This window comes from Microtus oregoni, unplaced genomic scaffold (assembly GCF_018167655.1).
Source record: "Microtus oregoni isolate MIOR12 unplaced genomic scaffold, Mior012 000059F_ref0000304, whole genome shotgun sequence".
In the NCBI taxonomy this organism is placed as follows: domain Eukaryota; kingdom Metazoa; phylum Chordata; class Mammalia; order Rodentia; family Cricetidae; genus Microtus; species Microtus oregoni.
This window is the reverse complement of record NW_024543835.1, coordinates 11,217,467-11,234,691: the sequence shown is the minus strand read 5'-3', so window position 1 is coordinate 11,234,691 and position 17,225 is coordinate 11,217,467. Positions and strand designations below refer to the sequence as shown.

Here is a 17,225-nt window from a genome sequence, read left to right as displayed (position 1 = left end):
CCTCAATTGTATAGCCAGCCTGCTCTACACAGTGAGTTCCATGTCAACCTGGGTGATAAAGGGAGACCACACCCTCAGATTTACTAGTTTTTACTGCTTAGTCAAGAATATTCTCAAATGAAAATACCTTACTATGGTGATGGAAAGTAATATACTGAGTGTTAGTACAATTTGGTGTTACTGTTAGATTCATATTTATAAGGCATGAACATTTTTTTACCAAGCTTTTCTTCTGTATCATTCAAATAGTATTGTTAGAAAATAATTTTTCTCCCGACTGGTGCTGTTGCTGATCTTGTTTTGCCACTTTCTGTTACAAACTCATTGTACTCTGCAGAGCTCAAGTTGACATTCAAAGTAAATTCAGTGCTGTGTAGTGCTTTGGAGGTCTATTTTGTTAGAGAAGGCTTTGAGAAACAGATCATTAAGTCAGAGTAGCTGTTATATTCTGATCCCAACTAATCAAATGAGAAAACTACAAACATGAGGAGAAACTCTAAGGCTTCAGAGAACAATGGAGCTAGAGTCTTGATTATTTTAAATATTCAAATATTATGTGGCATAGTTTATAAACTTACATTTCTTTTTGTTAGGCTTGTATGTGATTATGCCACTTACTAACTGACAGAGAAGGAAACCATGTTTTCTGCATACATTGTCATTTTCATGTTATACATATATGATTCTGGCAAAAATATATATGTGTGTGTGTGTATATATATATAGTTTTATTTTAAAATTTGGCGAGATTATTGTTCCTCTTTTTTTTTTTTGCCTTTTAGGCATTGACAAAGGATCCCCAGGATTACCCTGATAAAAAAAGTCTACCTCATGTGCATGTTGCCCTATGGATAAATTCTCAAGGAGGCCGGAAGGTGAAAGCTGGAGATACGGTGTCCTATGTCATCTGTCAGGTAAAATTATTCCTGTTTTTATAAGACTTGTGCCCCCTAAGAGTCCTGGGATGGGAAGATAGCTCAATACAAGAGTGAGGACCTGAGATCAGATTCCCAGCACTCAAATAAAAAGGCAGGTATAGTGGCTTGTGCTTATAACTGTAGTGCTGGAAGGTGGGGGCATGCAGATACTCAGAGCTTGCTGGCATTCATTGTTTTAGAAATGTAATATAGGCTACTGGAGAACTTAATCAGCAGTTAAGAGCATTGGCTTCTGCTCCAGAGGATCTGGATTCAATTTACAGCACCTATATGGTAGCTTACTTACAACTGCTTTTAAGTCCATTCCCAGGGAATCCTATACCCTCTTCTGGCCTCCACAGGCACCAGGTATAGGTAGCGCAGACATGCATATAAGCAAAACACCCGTACACAGAAAACATAAGGTAGAGGGTAATAGAGCAAGTTACCTGATGTTGACCTATCCTCCACACAGGTGCACACATGAACATAAACCCCTGGTCTTTATACAGGAATCTTGAGTTGTAGGCAAAAGTTTCTGTTCTACCTGGACCTGCAGCCATTCAGTCTCAAAGAAACACAGAGGCTTATATACTGATGATAAACTGTTTGGCTTATTAGCTCAAGCTTATTATTAACTATGTCTTACAACTTAAGTTATCCCATAATTCTTGTATATGTTTAACCATGTGGCTTGTTACCTTTTCTCAGTAAGACATTCTCATCTTGCTTCCTCTGCATCTGGCTGGTGACTGTCTCTCTGCTTTCCCTTTTCCCAAAATTCTCCTAGTTTGGTTGCCCCACCTATACTTCCTGCCTGGCTACTGACCAGTCAGTGTTTTATTAAACCAATAAGTGATAAATCTTTACAGTGTGCAAGAGCATTATCCCACAGCCTTGAGTCAAATCTGGATTGCCATAGTATCTTACTTAGTAGTAGTTCTCTGAATAACTGGTCCCATAGAGAGATGGTTTAGTTTAACTAGCTTTCAAATCTTTAAAAAAGAATTCTATAATGTTTCATTACAAGTTCCACTAAAAAATTCAAAGTAGCTTTTGAAAGTCATTGAGATTTTTTTATTAGACTGTCTTATTACAGTTGTAGTTTGGAGGGCCGCTTGTTGGTCCCTGGCTGCTTAGCCCAGAAGTAATCACACAGAAACTGTATTAATTAAATCACTGCTTGGCATATAGACTCTAGCTTCTTATTGGTTAACTCTTACATATTAATTTAACCTATTTCTAATAATCTGTGTATCACCACATGGCTGTGGCTCACCAGCTAAAGTTCTGGTCTCTGTCTCCTGTGGAGCTAGATGTAGTCTCTCTGACTCCACCTTCTTCCTCTCAGCATTCAGTTTAGTTCTTCAGCTGTAAATTACCTTCCTGAAATTATGTCATAGGCTGGGGTTGTAGCTTAGTGGTTGAATACCTGCTTAATGTGTGTGATGCCCTGGCTTTGATCCTCAACACTGCAAAAAGAGAAAATAGTATGTGTACTTTCGGTGATATATCTAGCAACTGTAGTAGCTTTTTGTTGTTGTTTTTAATCATTCCTTTTCTGACAATTTTAATAAGAAAGGTCAGTGAATGGAATAATAAAGTAAGTGGTTTTTCCTCCTAGCTTATCAAAATATTACTTAAAAATATGAAATGCATAGATATATGGAGAAAGTTGGAAGGCACAAAGACTTAACTTTACCTCTCTCTTCCTACAGCCTCTTTCCTTCCCATATTTTCTTTCTCCCTATTTTGTAAAACACCTCTAAGGAAACTGTATGCTTTCTCAACATACTTTAAAACTGATAACTAGTTTGTTTGAGAATGGTCTGTCCCTAGCAGGGTAAAGAGGAAAGTATGGCAGAGAAGGAAATCAGGATTTTTTTTTCCCTCTGAAAGTACTTGACTTCAGTTGGAAGATAGAAAACCCAATCTTTTCTCTGTATGTCAGTTGTAAGCCTGTCTCAAGTTCTTTAAAATTACTATTGTATGGTCTACTTACCCCATCACATAACTCATTTGAATAAGATTCTTTCTTTTACATTAATGTGGTGGTTTGAATAGATACGACCGCCCCCCCGCCCAGAACCATGTGTTTTAGCGCTTCACCCTATTAGACTCTATTAGGTAGTGTGACCTTGTTGAACTAGGTGTGGCCTTGTTGGAAGAAGTGTGTCACTGTGGAAGTCGACTTTGAGGTCACATATATGCTCAAGCTATGCCAAGTGTGGGACAAAGATGATTTTGTTGCTTGTGGATCAAGATGTAGAATTTTCCAGCATACTGCCATGCTTCCTGCCATGATGTTAATTGACTAAATCTCTGAAACTGTAAGCCAGCCCCAATTAAATGTTTTTTATAAGAGTCTCTATGGTCAAGGTGTCTCTTCACAGCAATAAAACCCTAACTAAAACAATAAGAGCAATACTACATTATTCCAGTAAAATCTTTAGATAAACTTTAAAATTCATACCTATACAATTGCCCTTTGCTAAAATACAGCCAGCTTGATTTATAATGCATAGAACCTTATGAAAATCAAAAGCTAGTCTACTAATGTAATGTCTGCCACATACTGTAGATGATGTACATAACAATGGTAAGTACATGGACAGGCATCAGCACTTGACTCTATCTCCCTCCTAGGGTTACCCTTGATTAAGAACTGTTAGAGAAAGCCAATTCCTGCAGGAAAATATTTCCATAAATGTCTGGCTTGCTCAAATCCTTAATGTGCTTTGCATATTGCTTCTGACAAGTCTCGTTTCAAAAAACAATTTTCAAATTATGCAAATAAAGATTTTGGTAAATAGACCTTTTTTTCACTTAGGTCTTCACATACATGGACAAGATTCTAGTTTATTAATAACAGGAGCAGACGGTAGCTTACAATTTTGAAAAATATTACAGGTTTAGTGAAATAACATCTAATGATAAAATCTAGACAGTTTTTTTAAAACAGTATTTTGTTTAAAACTGAAATGGAGGTATTTGTTGATGTATAAAATAGCATGATAGATATATCTAAAGGTCAAACTTGTATTCCTTAATGTCAAAATATTTGCTCTTATTCTTATTTTGATTATTTTATGTCCTTAAAATGCTGATGCTAATGTAGTATAATATAATGTGACTTAAACATTTTCCCACCCACTAATGTTGTTCCTTCTTTTTAAAATACAAGTTATATTTGGTTTTATGAGCTTATTTTCCATGTCATATTCTGAGAAAGGGCATAGGACTTTAATTTGCCATTGTTGCCCTCAGTGGAACACTTGCACCTTTCATCATGTTTATTGGCCAAATCTGCCTGCCTCTTTTTCTTTCTAGTTTTATAGCATAACATTTAGAATGAATTTTTGATAATGTATGGTGACAAGTTTCTAAGAAGATTGTGTGCTGCCCTAAGCCAAGTTGTCTTCTAAGAACAGCTTGTCTTTCAAACAAGTTCGGTTTTTTTTTTAAATTTTCTAATGTTATTTTACTAATATAGAATAGACAAAGTGAGAATTTTTTAATATAAATAGTTGTGTAACTTGCATGTGTCTTACTTCAGGAAATCTCAAGAACATCAGAAAATATCGTAGAACTCACTGCATCTTAAACTGGAGTATCCAATAGTCAATACAGTAAATACAGTTCAAAAAGCAAAAACACCCTACATCCAAGTGCTGAGAATCCAACTCTCTCCTTCCTTATCAGTTGTTTTTTGACAACTCTCCTAATTATTTCTGATCAGTGAATGTAGTTCCTTCCTACAACTTAATTTGGAAATAGTCTCAGTATTTGCTATAATACCACTGAAGTAGTCAGTTTTTCTGTAAAAAAAAAATGTAGCTGAATCGATGATTGGTTGTCGAGTTCCATGGCTCTATATATAATGCCTAAGTATGAATCATGTCACAGGTATTAACTCAGGCTCTGCATTTTCACACCCTTTATCTTCCATTCCCTCCTTTTGGGGTGGGGGGATAGGGAATGAGGAGAATTGTTTTGCTGAGAATAATTTGCAGAGTTGTTGAACTTAACTTGCTTGTTATATCCCTGGATGGTGAACAAGTTCGGTTTTATAGAATATTTTATGTGTAGAATATTGTATAATATGGATAAAGTTTAATTTTTAAAATTGTGTATGAGTATTTTGCCTGCATGTATGTTTTGCAACACTTGTGTACTTGGTGCCTATGGAACCTAGAAACTGGCATCAGTTCCCCTGGAGCTGTAGTTACAGACTACTGGGAGCTGCCATGTAGGTGCTGGGAACTAAAGCACTCAATCCTTTGCAAGAGTAGTAAGTGCTCTTAACTGCTGAGCCATCTCCTCAGCCTCTTGTCTACTAATTTTACACCTGTAGTTACTTAGTTTTCATTCGTCATAATTTTTGTAGGGTATATCTTTGAGATCCCCCCTTCCCATCAACCATTTAAATTTTCCCCCATTATTTTCTCACAAACAATGGTTAACTTAGAGCATCTGATTATCCCTAAAATTTATGAATTGCTACATTGGCACCTCAAGAAAGACCAATCTTCCGTCCTTATTCGTTCTTAAAAGGTGTATGTCACATGTTCTTGAAATCTTGTTCAGTTTAAGGACTAGATCTTTGAGTAATGTCTTGGGTAAGCCTAGATGTTTTCCCAGCACATGTTGGAAAACTATTATCTAACCAGTTGTGTTGTTTTTGAGCTTAGATTTTAAAAATACAGTTGGACATATGTTGGGGTTACTATTAGCTACAAGCTATTTAGAGTTAAAATGCCTTAAGTAGAAAGTATGCTCAGAAATTTTCAACTGCTATTTAAATGTACAAATATTCCTTTATGAGAACTTTTAGTGACATGCTAGAAAGTAACTCAAGCAACTTGGTTGCATTTGTTTTCTAGTTCTTGGGATAGAACTTAGGACCATGTGCATGCTAATGCTAGGCAAGCACTTTACCTCTTCCGTTCAATCCACCAGTGCATTTAAAACTCTTTGCTTCTCCAATTTTGACTTTAATTCATGATTTGAAAATGAGAGAATTTTCTGGGTATTGTGGCGCATGCCTGTAAACTCAGCTCTTGGAAGGGGGAGAGAGAGGGAGGGAGGGAGGGAGGAGGGAGGGAGGGAGGATGGGAGGAAGGGGGAAAGAGGAATGTCAGTAGTAGTTCAGGTCCTCTGAGCTAGAAGCCTTCCTAGGGCAACATAAGATCAGCCTCAACAGCAACAAAAAATAAAGATTAAACTGATCAAAAAATACACTTCTATAGGCTGACCAGATTTCTGGTACTAAAAGGCAGTCTAAGTATAGGAAGACACAGACCAGTGGTTTGTTTTCAAACTCTTAGCTAGCAACTGTTGCCTTATTGTCACCTTAAAATTCTAGTTTATTAAAGGGCATTCATTGCTTAAGCCTGATTAATTCTAATTTTTTCTTTACTTAGTTGTGAAATGTGGGACAAACAAATTTTAACGTGAGGGTTGCTTTCTTTCTAGGTATTTTATTACGCCTTAGACCAGACAGAATGTAGTTGAAAGACAGATACCTTCTATTGGGAACATAACCTGAGAGACAACGTCCTGGTTTGGGTCTCTGGGAAAGACTGTGATATGGGAGGTTGCCTCAACTTTGAGCTAGATGCTGAGCTGAGAAGAGACTGATTGTGGCATGAGTGAAAGAATAGGATTCACATTATAATCAATTCTGCAGAGCAGCTGAGCCCTGTGAATAGTTATAATTTACTAGTCTGAATATTAAATTCTGTTGTTTCGGTCAAGAGCAAGAGTGGAGTGAGTCATTGGATGTTGGTCTAGTAGAATGGTGACTTTTTGATTCACAGATGACAGTGACATCTCCATAGAGCTGCATGTGGGTTAGTTACATAGAATCTCACAACTTTAATTTTATAATGTAAAAAAGAAATAGCTCTTGAAAAGAGTCTCTAACCCACCTTCATTTGCTTGAGGAGGAGCCAGCTTAACAGTGGAGAGTAAATAGCCCTTCCTCTGGTCAGATATTTGACCTTTGAGCACTGCTGCTTTCAAGGTAGATCAGTTACTTTTCTTGTTCCTATGATAAAATACCTGAAAGAAACAAAGGACAAAGGATTTATTTTGACACAAAGTTGGAAAGAATATATGTTTATCACAGTGGGAAAGGCATGGCAGTGGGACCAGCTTGTGAAGGTATTTGTATTTTAGTAGGACTAAGAAGCAGAAAATGGGAGACGCTGGGCAGATGCTCTGCTGGCTTTCTCCTTTTTCCCTTTTTATTCATTTTGGAACCTCAGCACAATGCATGGTAATGCTTACTTTCAGGGCTAGTTTTCTCCACCTCAGTTAATTATTTCTGGAAACACTCTTCCAGACATGCTCAGAAGGTTGTTTGATTAAAACTCAAAGTATATCTTAGCCCAGTCAACTAACAATGAAAGTTAGCCATCCTACTAGGATTGTGCATTATTATTACTGTTCTGTCTTATGTCTTGCATATATGCCTTGTTTCTACTGGGGTTTAGTTCTTGAGCTTTCCCACTTGCTCATTTGGGGCAAAGTTGGGTGCTAACATGCTTCTATGGCTGGAATTGTGGCTGGAAGTTACTGTATTAACAGAATAAAAGACATGCTATTCTTTTATTATTGTGCCTCTAAAAGCCTTTCTCAGTAGACTAATTGTCACGAGTCACTTGCAATGTGTTTTTATGTCATGACAGGTAGAATTATATAATCTAGCTAGTGACATCTTACTTACTGGTTCCATATTCTGCCAGCAAAGAACACAAGACACTGGATTTACATTCTCGGGCAGTGGATAAGATTGAGGCTGAGAAGTTCTTGGGCTTCCTATTCTAAGATACATGTGAGATTTTCAATAGGGTACCATTTATTGGTGTTTGGAACTGAACACATAAAATTTAAACTGTTGTCCCTCTATTTGATTAAGCAAGTGTATGTGTGATTATTGCTTTGCTCACCACTTTACTTACACTGTGTTTTCTGTTAGGATGGGTCAAACCTCCCTGCAACTCAGAGGGCCTATGCACCTGAGCAGCTGCAGAAACAGGACAATTTAGTCATCGACACCCAATACTACTTGGCCCAGCAGATCCACCCTGTCGTGGCTCGGATCTGTGAGCCCATAGATGGAATTGATTCTGTGCTCATTGCATTGTGGCTAGGTAAGTGTCTCAAACATGTGGGAACTCTCATAAAAAAAGTCATGATATGCTTAGTCCTCTTGTAACCGTTAGGATTCCTGCTTGTAGATTCAGGATTTTGGCATTATGTCTTTGTTTCTTAATTTTTACAATTGTTTAGTTCCTATCTCCCATTAGAATGTGAACTCCACATATACATAGCAATCTGTGGAAATCTGCCTGCTCGACATGTGTACTCACTACGTAGGTGCAGAGGGAGAAAGAAGTTTAGGTATCAATATGGCCATTGGACTTAAAATTTTAAAGGTCTAATTAGTGACCTTCCATTATTAAGGAGGTTAATGATATTTTGCATTTTTTAGCCATCTTGTTCGTCTAAAGGTATTTTGTTATAAAATGAGAAAACGTGACTTTGTAATATTTAGTTTTTACTTTATATTCTTCTAAAATAAGACTCACTGTTATTCTATAGGAATTAACTGTTTCCTAGTTTATCATCATCCCAGGAGGTAACAGCTAACCTTGAGACCTTAATGTCTCTTTGATTTTTATTTCAGTTTCACCCTTTACTATGTCATTATTATTGCCATCTTTGCTTTAAAATGTTTTTTTTAAACATCCCTCATTTCACTTCCAAGTGACCAGAGCATAGTTATGTTGCTTTTAAGGTCCCTGCTTTATTCTGTCACAAGCAAGGCTGAATGTTTTTAAAGTACTCCTGAATAAAGTCCTTAGATGGTACCACATTTTCCATAAATCAAGTCTACTAATGCTGCTGACATCTCATAGACTTTAGCTTTGACAGTTTCAGACTAGTTTTCTAACTCCAACCTGTGCATTCTCTAAATAGTGTGTCGCTCATTTTCTTGCAAAAGTCTTCTCTGACTTTAACTAAAATGTCTAGCTTGAACAGAATGTTGGCATCACTGGGACCTGGTTTAAATGCTAGTTTTGATATTAACAAGCCTCTGCATCTTGTTCTGTACATTGATTTATTTTGTGAGTAATAGACTGTAATTGCTCTGAGAGAGATAAGATGTATGTGTGATGCTCAGCACAGGGCTTGAGGCATAGGGAGTGCTCAGCACATGGTGGTATAGCCACCTGCCACCCTAATTTCAGGCTTCTGTGTAAATATGTCCATCTTCCTTCAGTCCATAGGATTTATGCATAGGTAGTACTCAGTATGTCTTTGTGGCATGTCATTGGATTTTCCAAAGCTCATTATCAAATCACATATATTCCATCCTGCCCCTGTTGAGTGTGTTTCTGAGATCAACCCCTCCACCCCCATCTTACTATCCCATCAGTGTCTGATCTGGAAGTGGAAACTCATTTTTGACATTTGCCTAAGCAAAACATAATTAGGAAGATAAAATTCTGCTACCAAAATAATCATATAATGTATTCTCCAAGTTGAGTTGTATTTGATGATGTTTATAAATCCTCAGCTGGGAGGAGGAGACTATAAATGCATGATTTTTTAGCCTCATTTTTTTTTCTTTTATACATTGAGTGCTTACTCTGTTTGCTGTGATAAGTACTTGCCACATCTTATTCAGCTTTTGTGACAGCTTCATATAGGTACATTGAAGCTTCATTTTACAGAGGAGGAAGCTTATGTGAAGTAGCTGATAGTTTGATCATATAACTTGCTAAGTATAGGGCTATAGTTGGATTTTAACTAAGCACTATGTGACACTGAAGCTTCTCCTGACCACTATGTTAAATTTGCTTCTTAGTGATAAATAGCATGGCTCTAAGAGCCTGTAAAAGATGTTCTTTACAGATGAGAGACGATATGGATATGCAAGCATGAGGAGCTTCACCTTCCTCTCAACTTCACTTTGTGCCTCCACATTTCTCACTGAAACCTCAAAGCTAATCCAGTTTTTATTAGTTCTCTCTGTTTTTCCATTTGTTATATAATAAGTAACTTGATCCAAAGGCAGACTTTCCTGTTGTGTGTTTTGTTTTGTTTTGTTTTGAGTTTTCCAGTGACTGGGAACTGAAATGGAGGGAAGATGGGAAAGCTCCATCTTAAGAATGAATACCATTTTAGGCTATATATCCCCCATTTCTTGGTCTTAGCTGTATAGATTCCTGGGAGATTCCGTTCTTCCAGGTTTTTAACCTGACTCTGAAATGCCCCCCCTTTCCAGTAGTCTCTTTCAGTACTCTTTCCCCCCTCCATTCCTTGCAACCTGATCTCTTGTGCTCCCATTCCCACCTGCCCACAGTCCACTCACTAAATCTCTTCTAGTTCTATCCATTTGTCACGATGTCATTGTTTTTTAACAGCTAAGTAATTCTCCCTTGTGTAAATGTATCACATTTTCTTTATTCATTCCTTGTTTGAGGGGCATCTAGGTTGTTTCCAGGTTCTGGCTATTATGAATAAAACTACTATAAACATAGTTGAGCAAGTGTCCTTTTGGTATGATTGAACATCCTTTGTACATATGCCCAAGAGTGGTATAGCTTAGTCTTGTGGTAGATTGATTCCCAGTTTTCTGAAAAACCACCATATTGATTTCCAAAGTGGCTGGACCAGTTTGCACTCCTTGTGACCAGATTTGTGCCTAGTCTAATTGTCACCAAAGAGGCTTCATTCAGCAACTGATAGAAATAGTTGCAGATGCAGACCCACAGACAAATATTAGGCTGAGCTTTGGAAATCCTGCAGAAGAGGGGGATAAAGGATTGTAGGAATCAGAGGAGTCAAGGACACCACAAGAAAACCTGCAGAATTAACTAACTTGGGCTCATAGGGGCTCACAGAGACTGAACTGAACCAGAGAGCCTGCACTGGACTGATCTGCACATATGCTACAGTTGTATAGGTTGGTCCTCTTGTGGGACTCCTAACAGCAGAAGCAGGGATGGTCTCTGACTCTTTTGCTGGCTTTTGAGACCCTTTCTCTCATACTGGGTCACCTTGCCCATGGGGAAGTGTCTAGTCTTAAGGGAACTTGATACGTTATATTTTGTTGATATTTGTGGGAGGCTTGCCCTCTCCTAAATAGAAGCACAGGAGGAGTAGATTGGGGGGAGGGAATGGTAACTGATGGAGTTTGGGGGAGAGACTCGGAGTAGAGGAGGGGGAGAACTGCAGCTAGAATGTAAAGTAAATGAATTAATTAAAAATAATACTAAAAAAAATACTAAAAAATAATGAATGCTAGTTAACAGAAGGAAGTGCAAAACATAGAGTTCTATCAAAATAGGACAGTAAAGGGTCATGAAGCCTTTCTGTGTGAATAGGCCTGAGACCCACTTGGTATGTCAAGACTGGTTATACTGGGAGTGAACTGGACTGTTTTTCATTCTGAAGGTCATAATTAAGACCACAAGGAGCAGATTTGTTTTCTGTATGCTGGGGTTTGAATTCAGGGCCTTGGCTATATTAATTCTCTCTACCATGGAACTCAAGCGTCTGTAGTGGTTAGATTTTTTTTTTACTTTTTTTGACAGTATTACTTGCTATTATTTGTTTACTTAAATATACATTATCATAACTGGCAGTTTTATGAATCTGGTTTAAGTAAATTATTTGCAAAGCTCTACTAGCAGTTTAATGAGTCCCATCTTTGGGGGTTTCATGTGATTGACATATCTCAATCTATACAGGACCTCTTTCAGTCTTGGACGTGTCCCATCATGTATCCATCATTCCTACTCCATTATCAGAAAGCTTTCTTGGTACAACAGAGATAGTGTCAACACAGTTCTTCAGTAGCTCCTTCTTCATGCCGTATAACTTATTAAAGCCAATGGAATACTTGTATTTTGAACCATGGAGAAACTGCTGCTATTCCCTCATTCCAAACTACTTTTCCTTTTGGCCTCTTGATAATTTTTTAATATAACAATAATATGTGTAATTGTTACTTGTATAGCCACCCTTCTTCTGTGTCTCCTCTTCTCTCATCTTCTCCATTACTAGCCCTACTAAGTAGTATAGCTTTTTCTTTGTGTAGGGTTCTGCATTAATAAGTATCAACCATTAGGAGCTGAGGGAAACATTAAAATGCACTAGGTAAATCTCAGTAGGCATTTGCTTCTGCTCTCTTAAGGAACTGTGCACCCTTTATTTCTTCATTCCACATGAAAAATTAAGGTGGCTTTTCACTTGGGGCTTTGAGCCCCCCATTAGCGGTTCTCTTGTAGTTTGTGGTTTTAGTGAGGGATAGGGAGGGGATATGGAAGTAGTGTCAAAGTAAGGGGAGTGGTAGGGGTTATAGGGGTTTCAAAGAGGTGCAAGCTCTAGGCATAAAATTACTATAATTTATTTTCAAAATTCTAAATCTGTTTTCTTTATGTAAAAAACTGCAGTTAGTGAACTGACACTGTTAAATAAGTTGAAGTGTACAAATGTATACATGAAATACAAGCCCTCCAGCTGCCTAATCACAGACATAAAATAATTCTCTTGCTTTTAATGGAGTTTTTATCTTTGATTAATGAAATGTATAACAGCATCGAAACTTTAGTGAAGTTTGATACTTTGTCCTTTTAGTTAGTACAAAGAAATCAGGAATAATGGTATAGTTTCTTAGGAAAATGATTAAGTTCATGAATTTTTTATTTTTAAGTCTCTTTTTTTGAGAGCAAGTATATTTTTCAGCTACCTTTTTCCTTTTCTACTGCCTTTATGCTACTTTCCTTGAAATGAAAGGCAAGCATCAAGTGTTGGTTTTATCCTGTGGCTTCATTTTGGAAATTTTCTATTTTTATTTCTCTCCCATCAAGATGCTTCCTGAATTCTGTCTGGTCGCATGCTGCATGACCAGGTGTTCTATATGAGAAAGCCATTTTAATGGAAAAAAAGGAGAAAGAGGATAGTCTATTAAATGAGTGAGTGGATAAGCCTGTTGAATTGAGAGAGAACGATTTATTCTCTCTAATAACTAATAGTTCTTATTATCCCCCTATAAAATATATGTCATTTTTTTCAGAAACCTATGCAAGATTATTGCTATTGAGCTTAAAGAAAATAAAATTTTACTCTTTTTCATCTGTGAATAGAAAAAATATATAGTATTACTCTTCTTATACAATAACCCTATGGGAAACATGGTCACTAAAACTTGGAACTCTTAGCTTTTGTTCTCCAGATTGTAGGTTTTTCTTTCTCTCTAGCTCTAATGAAAGGTCTCTATATTCTGTGGATGAAATACTCACTGTGTGCTTAAACATCCAAATAGTCTTCTGTTCTTAGCAAACCAGACTAGTGAGAAGGATAATGGAAAGTTCATCCTAGAATTTTATCTTTCTGTAAATTTTATTTTGTGCATAATAGTACTTAGAATTATATTAATTTTTTCCTTCAATGAGCAATGAGTTTTACAACAGCTATAAAGTACATTTTTTATATTCAGTGCTAGAAATTAAGGATTGTTTTTCTGGGCGTTTTTCTTATGGGTCCTGAGAAATTACTGATATTTGAAGAATGTGAATCGAGAATTTATATTCTGAAAATATTGATTTCAGACAAGGCAGAATGAACATAATCTCTTGTGTTCGTGAGTTAAATTTGAAAGCATAAGTTCTCTTTTGTAAAATGCTATTAGCTGGACATGATGGAGCATGCCTGCAAATCCTAGCACGGGGAAAGAAGGAACAAAAGAATTGCTGGGTTTTCTGTGCCATTCTGGGTTTCATAGCAAGATCATGTCTCAAAAAATAAAATAAAACGGTGCATGCCACTCATATTACAGAAGTTAGTTTTTGTCAATTGACAAAGCCTAGTTATTTTCTACAAATAAATGAAATAGTAGGTAAGCAATATTTGGGAATGCTTTTGGCACTCTAGAGGTGATAGATATATCTGCAAAAATAGCATGGAGGGGATAGAATGAAGTGCATTGCTTGAGAGTAAAACAATGGTGCAACTATCAGTTGCCTCGAGTATTAGTTTGTCAAAGGATTTGTCTTTTTTCCATGTTTAAACTCTTACAAGAGTTATATGTGGCCATCATTTTAAGCTTTACATTTTCTATCATATAGTTAATAATAAAATTTAAAAGCTAATGTCAAATGCATGGTAGTGCATTAAGGGAAACCTTGACAGCTGGTATGATCCTCTTTTTACATACTGCGGTTCTGTCCCAAGTTCATTATCCAATAACTCCTGTTCTCTGTCTAATCTGCTTTTGTAATTATTGAACAAATTAATGTTAGGCCTGTTGTGCCCAGCATCATATCCTTTGTGAAGGATACAAAGGTGAGGTGGAGCTATGCATTCTTTTAATTGAGTTCAGGCCAAGTGATTAGATGATTTCACTGTTGTAAGGATATCTAATATACATCACAGCCTGTTTCCAAAAGATGTAGAATAAAAGGTTATCAAAATTATGCAAAGCAAAGAGCACACCTACCTGGTGTCTTCATGAAAGAATTTATGAATGTTGAAATATTTAGGGCATTATGAAAATGGGTTGTGTGCCAGTTTCTCCATAGGAATTACCCATGATATCTCAGCTACTACCTCTATTCTCTGAGCACTTGGAGGGAATTGATGTAGTATCTCTATAAGGGTATCAGTTGCACAGCTTGTACATCCATGCTGTTTCCTCTCTCTAACTTGTATACTGTATGCTATATAATGTAAACAGTGAAGCTTCTAAGAACTTTGAACCAGGCCAGAACAGTTCAGGAAATCACTGGAGTAGGTTGACACTTAGAAATTCTGAAGAAAAATGAAGATTTATCAAATTGTTTACATTAGACCTATCTTTTTAAAAAGATAATAAAATTTAGCGTACCCCAGATGACTTAAAACTGTGTTGCTTGGGCTGGGTGTGATCCATACTTTTGTAATCCTACCACTCTGGAAGCTAAGGCAGGAGAATCATAAGTTTAAAGCCAGCCTGGATTATATGTAATAAGACCCTCTCTTGGTTACTTTTCTATTGCTGTGATAAGACACCATGACCACGGCAACTTATAAAAGAAAGAGTTTAATTGGGCCTCAGTTTGAAAAGATTAGAATCTATAATGGCAGAGCAGAGGCATGGTGGCAGGCATCTGGAGCAGAAGCTGAGTTCTCACATCTTGATCTACAAGCAGAAGGCAGAGAACATATTGAGAATGGTACAAATCTTTTGAATCCTCAAGGCTAAATCTCCCTATCCTTTCCAAATAGTTTCACCAACTGGGGCCAAGTATTCCAACATATGAGCCTGTAAGGGCCATTCTTACTCAAACCTACATGGATTTCCTTTCTTAAGAAAACAAAACAAACAAACAAAAAATATGGTTGTGGTTATAACTCTATGGTAGAATATTTGGCTATCATTTAAAAGGTCATAGATTTGCTCTCAGCACTATAAAAAAGTTGCTAATAGAAAAATAGATAAAACATAGCAAACAAGAGAACTGAATTCATCATACTAAGGTACCTAAACTGTATGAAATATATATGAATAAATAAGACAGCAAAGGGTAAAGTAGTAGATTGTTAGTTCCTCTTATCTGCCAAATGTTGAAGCTTATTTTATTGTTAAAAATAATACAGTTTGTACAAAATCAGAAAGAGAAAGAAGTTAAACAATTAATAGCTTATTAAAATGAAATTATTAAAATAGAAGCCTTGAATTCTGCCTGTTTTCCTTTACCCCATATATTAATGTATTTGTTTGTGAAGTGGTAATCAATCATTAGTCTGTTATTTAATTTGTGATATTTTATTTTCTAAATTCTATTTAGCACAAAGTATTCTATCTATTCTCATGCTTAAATTAAAGAATAAAGATACTTGTAAAGGTTTTTCTGAACTAGTTTATGGATTGAGCATCCTTAATCTGAAATGTTTCACAATCAGAAGCCTTTTGGCACTAACTGGCGTGATGATACCTAACCACATACTTTGAATAATTTATTATTTTTTTGTGTGTGTGTGGTTTTTCGAGACACGGTTTCTCTGTGGCTTTGGAGCCTGTCCTGGAACTAGCTCTTGTAGACCAGGCTGGTCTCAAATTCACAGAGATCCGCCTGCCTCTCCCTCCCGAGTGCTAGGATTAAAGGCGTGCGCCACCACCGCCTGGCTACTTTGAATAATTTAGTAGTTCCTGCTCTTTTTCTTCAATTTTACAAAAAAAACCTGACTTATAGGATGGAAAATACCACAACTACTCTCATATGACAGGTCATGTACTCATGTGATAGTCAAATTCAGGTACATTGAAAGTATTACATAGAATTATTAGGTTCAGATGGGTATACAAGGACATATGGAAAGTAAAAGAATTTTGTGTTTATACTGTGGCTGGTTCTATCCCTAAGAAATCTTGTTATGTATATGCAAATATGTTAAAATTTTAGATCTGTACTCTGAACCACTTCTGGTCCCAAGTGTTTCAGATAAGGCATATTCAACCTGTGCACATTTCATTAATTTAAAATTCATACTCAGCTGTAGCATCAAGACATTAAAAACATTTTGAGTTGAAGTCATGAATGTTGCCCATTAGGAATTTGTTGCTGTTGAGATTTTGGGAGCTATCTTTTCCAAAACAGTATTTAAATAACCCAAAAGTTTATCTGTTATTTCTTTTACAATTAAAATCGATTTTATTTTATGTGTGTTGTGTGTGCACGTGCATGCATGTGTATGAATGCTGCCTGCAGAAGACTGAAAAGGGTGTCAGATCTCTAGAACTGGAGCTATTGATGGTTGTAATCCACCATGTGAGTGCTGTGAATGGAAATCTTTTGAGATAATGCTACTGAGCTCTAAAGAACTCTAGTTTGTTTGGTTTTTGTTGTTTTGTCTTGTTTTTCAAGACAGGCTTTCTCTGTATAACGGCCCTGGCTGTCCTGGAACTAGCTCTTGGTTATGGAGAAGCTATTTTTGGTGTTAGAAGCTAGTTGTCTGAAGTTTGTTCAGTCAATTGTTTATTTTTAAATTGGTCTCATGGTATTTTAAAACTTCTGAGGAAATTTAATATGTATTGTAATAGAACTATATAAGTAAGCCTTGAAGTAGTCATCACTCACCTTCATGGCCTGTCAATTCTGGCTGGCTAGTCTTATTCTTCTTTTTTACCTCCTTGAATTACCGCGATGTGAATCCTATTATTTCATCTATAAGTGCTTTTTTTTTTGCATTTACAGATGACATCAGTTTCCCTTTCAGCATAACCACAGTTTTATCATCTCATTACGCGCG

General features: G+C 36.6%; 1 protein-coding gene across 1 annotated transcript in view; it reads left to right on the top strand.

Annotated features, from left to right (window-relative positions):
• The window catches only part of Pola1 (DNA polymerase alpha 1, catalytic subunit), a 329,968-nt gene that overhangs the window by 137,140 nt on the left and 175,603 nt on the right, over positions 1–17,225 (top strand). The window contains exons 31-32 of the mRNA XM_041639492.1: positions 783–914; positions 7,900–8,074. Of these exons, the coding sequence (XP_041495426.1) occupies positions 783–914; positions 7,900–8,074 (307 nt within the window). The remainder of the gene's footprint in view (positions 1–782; positions 915–7,899; positions 8,075–17,225) is intronic.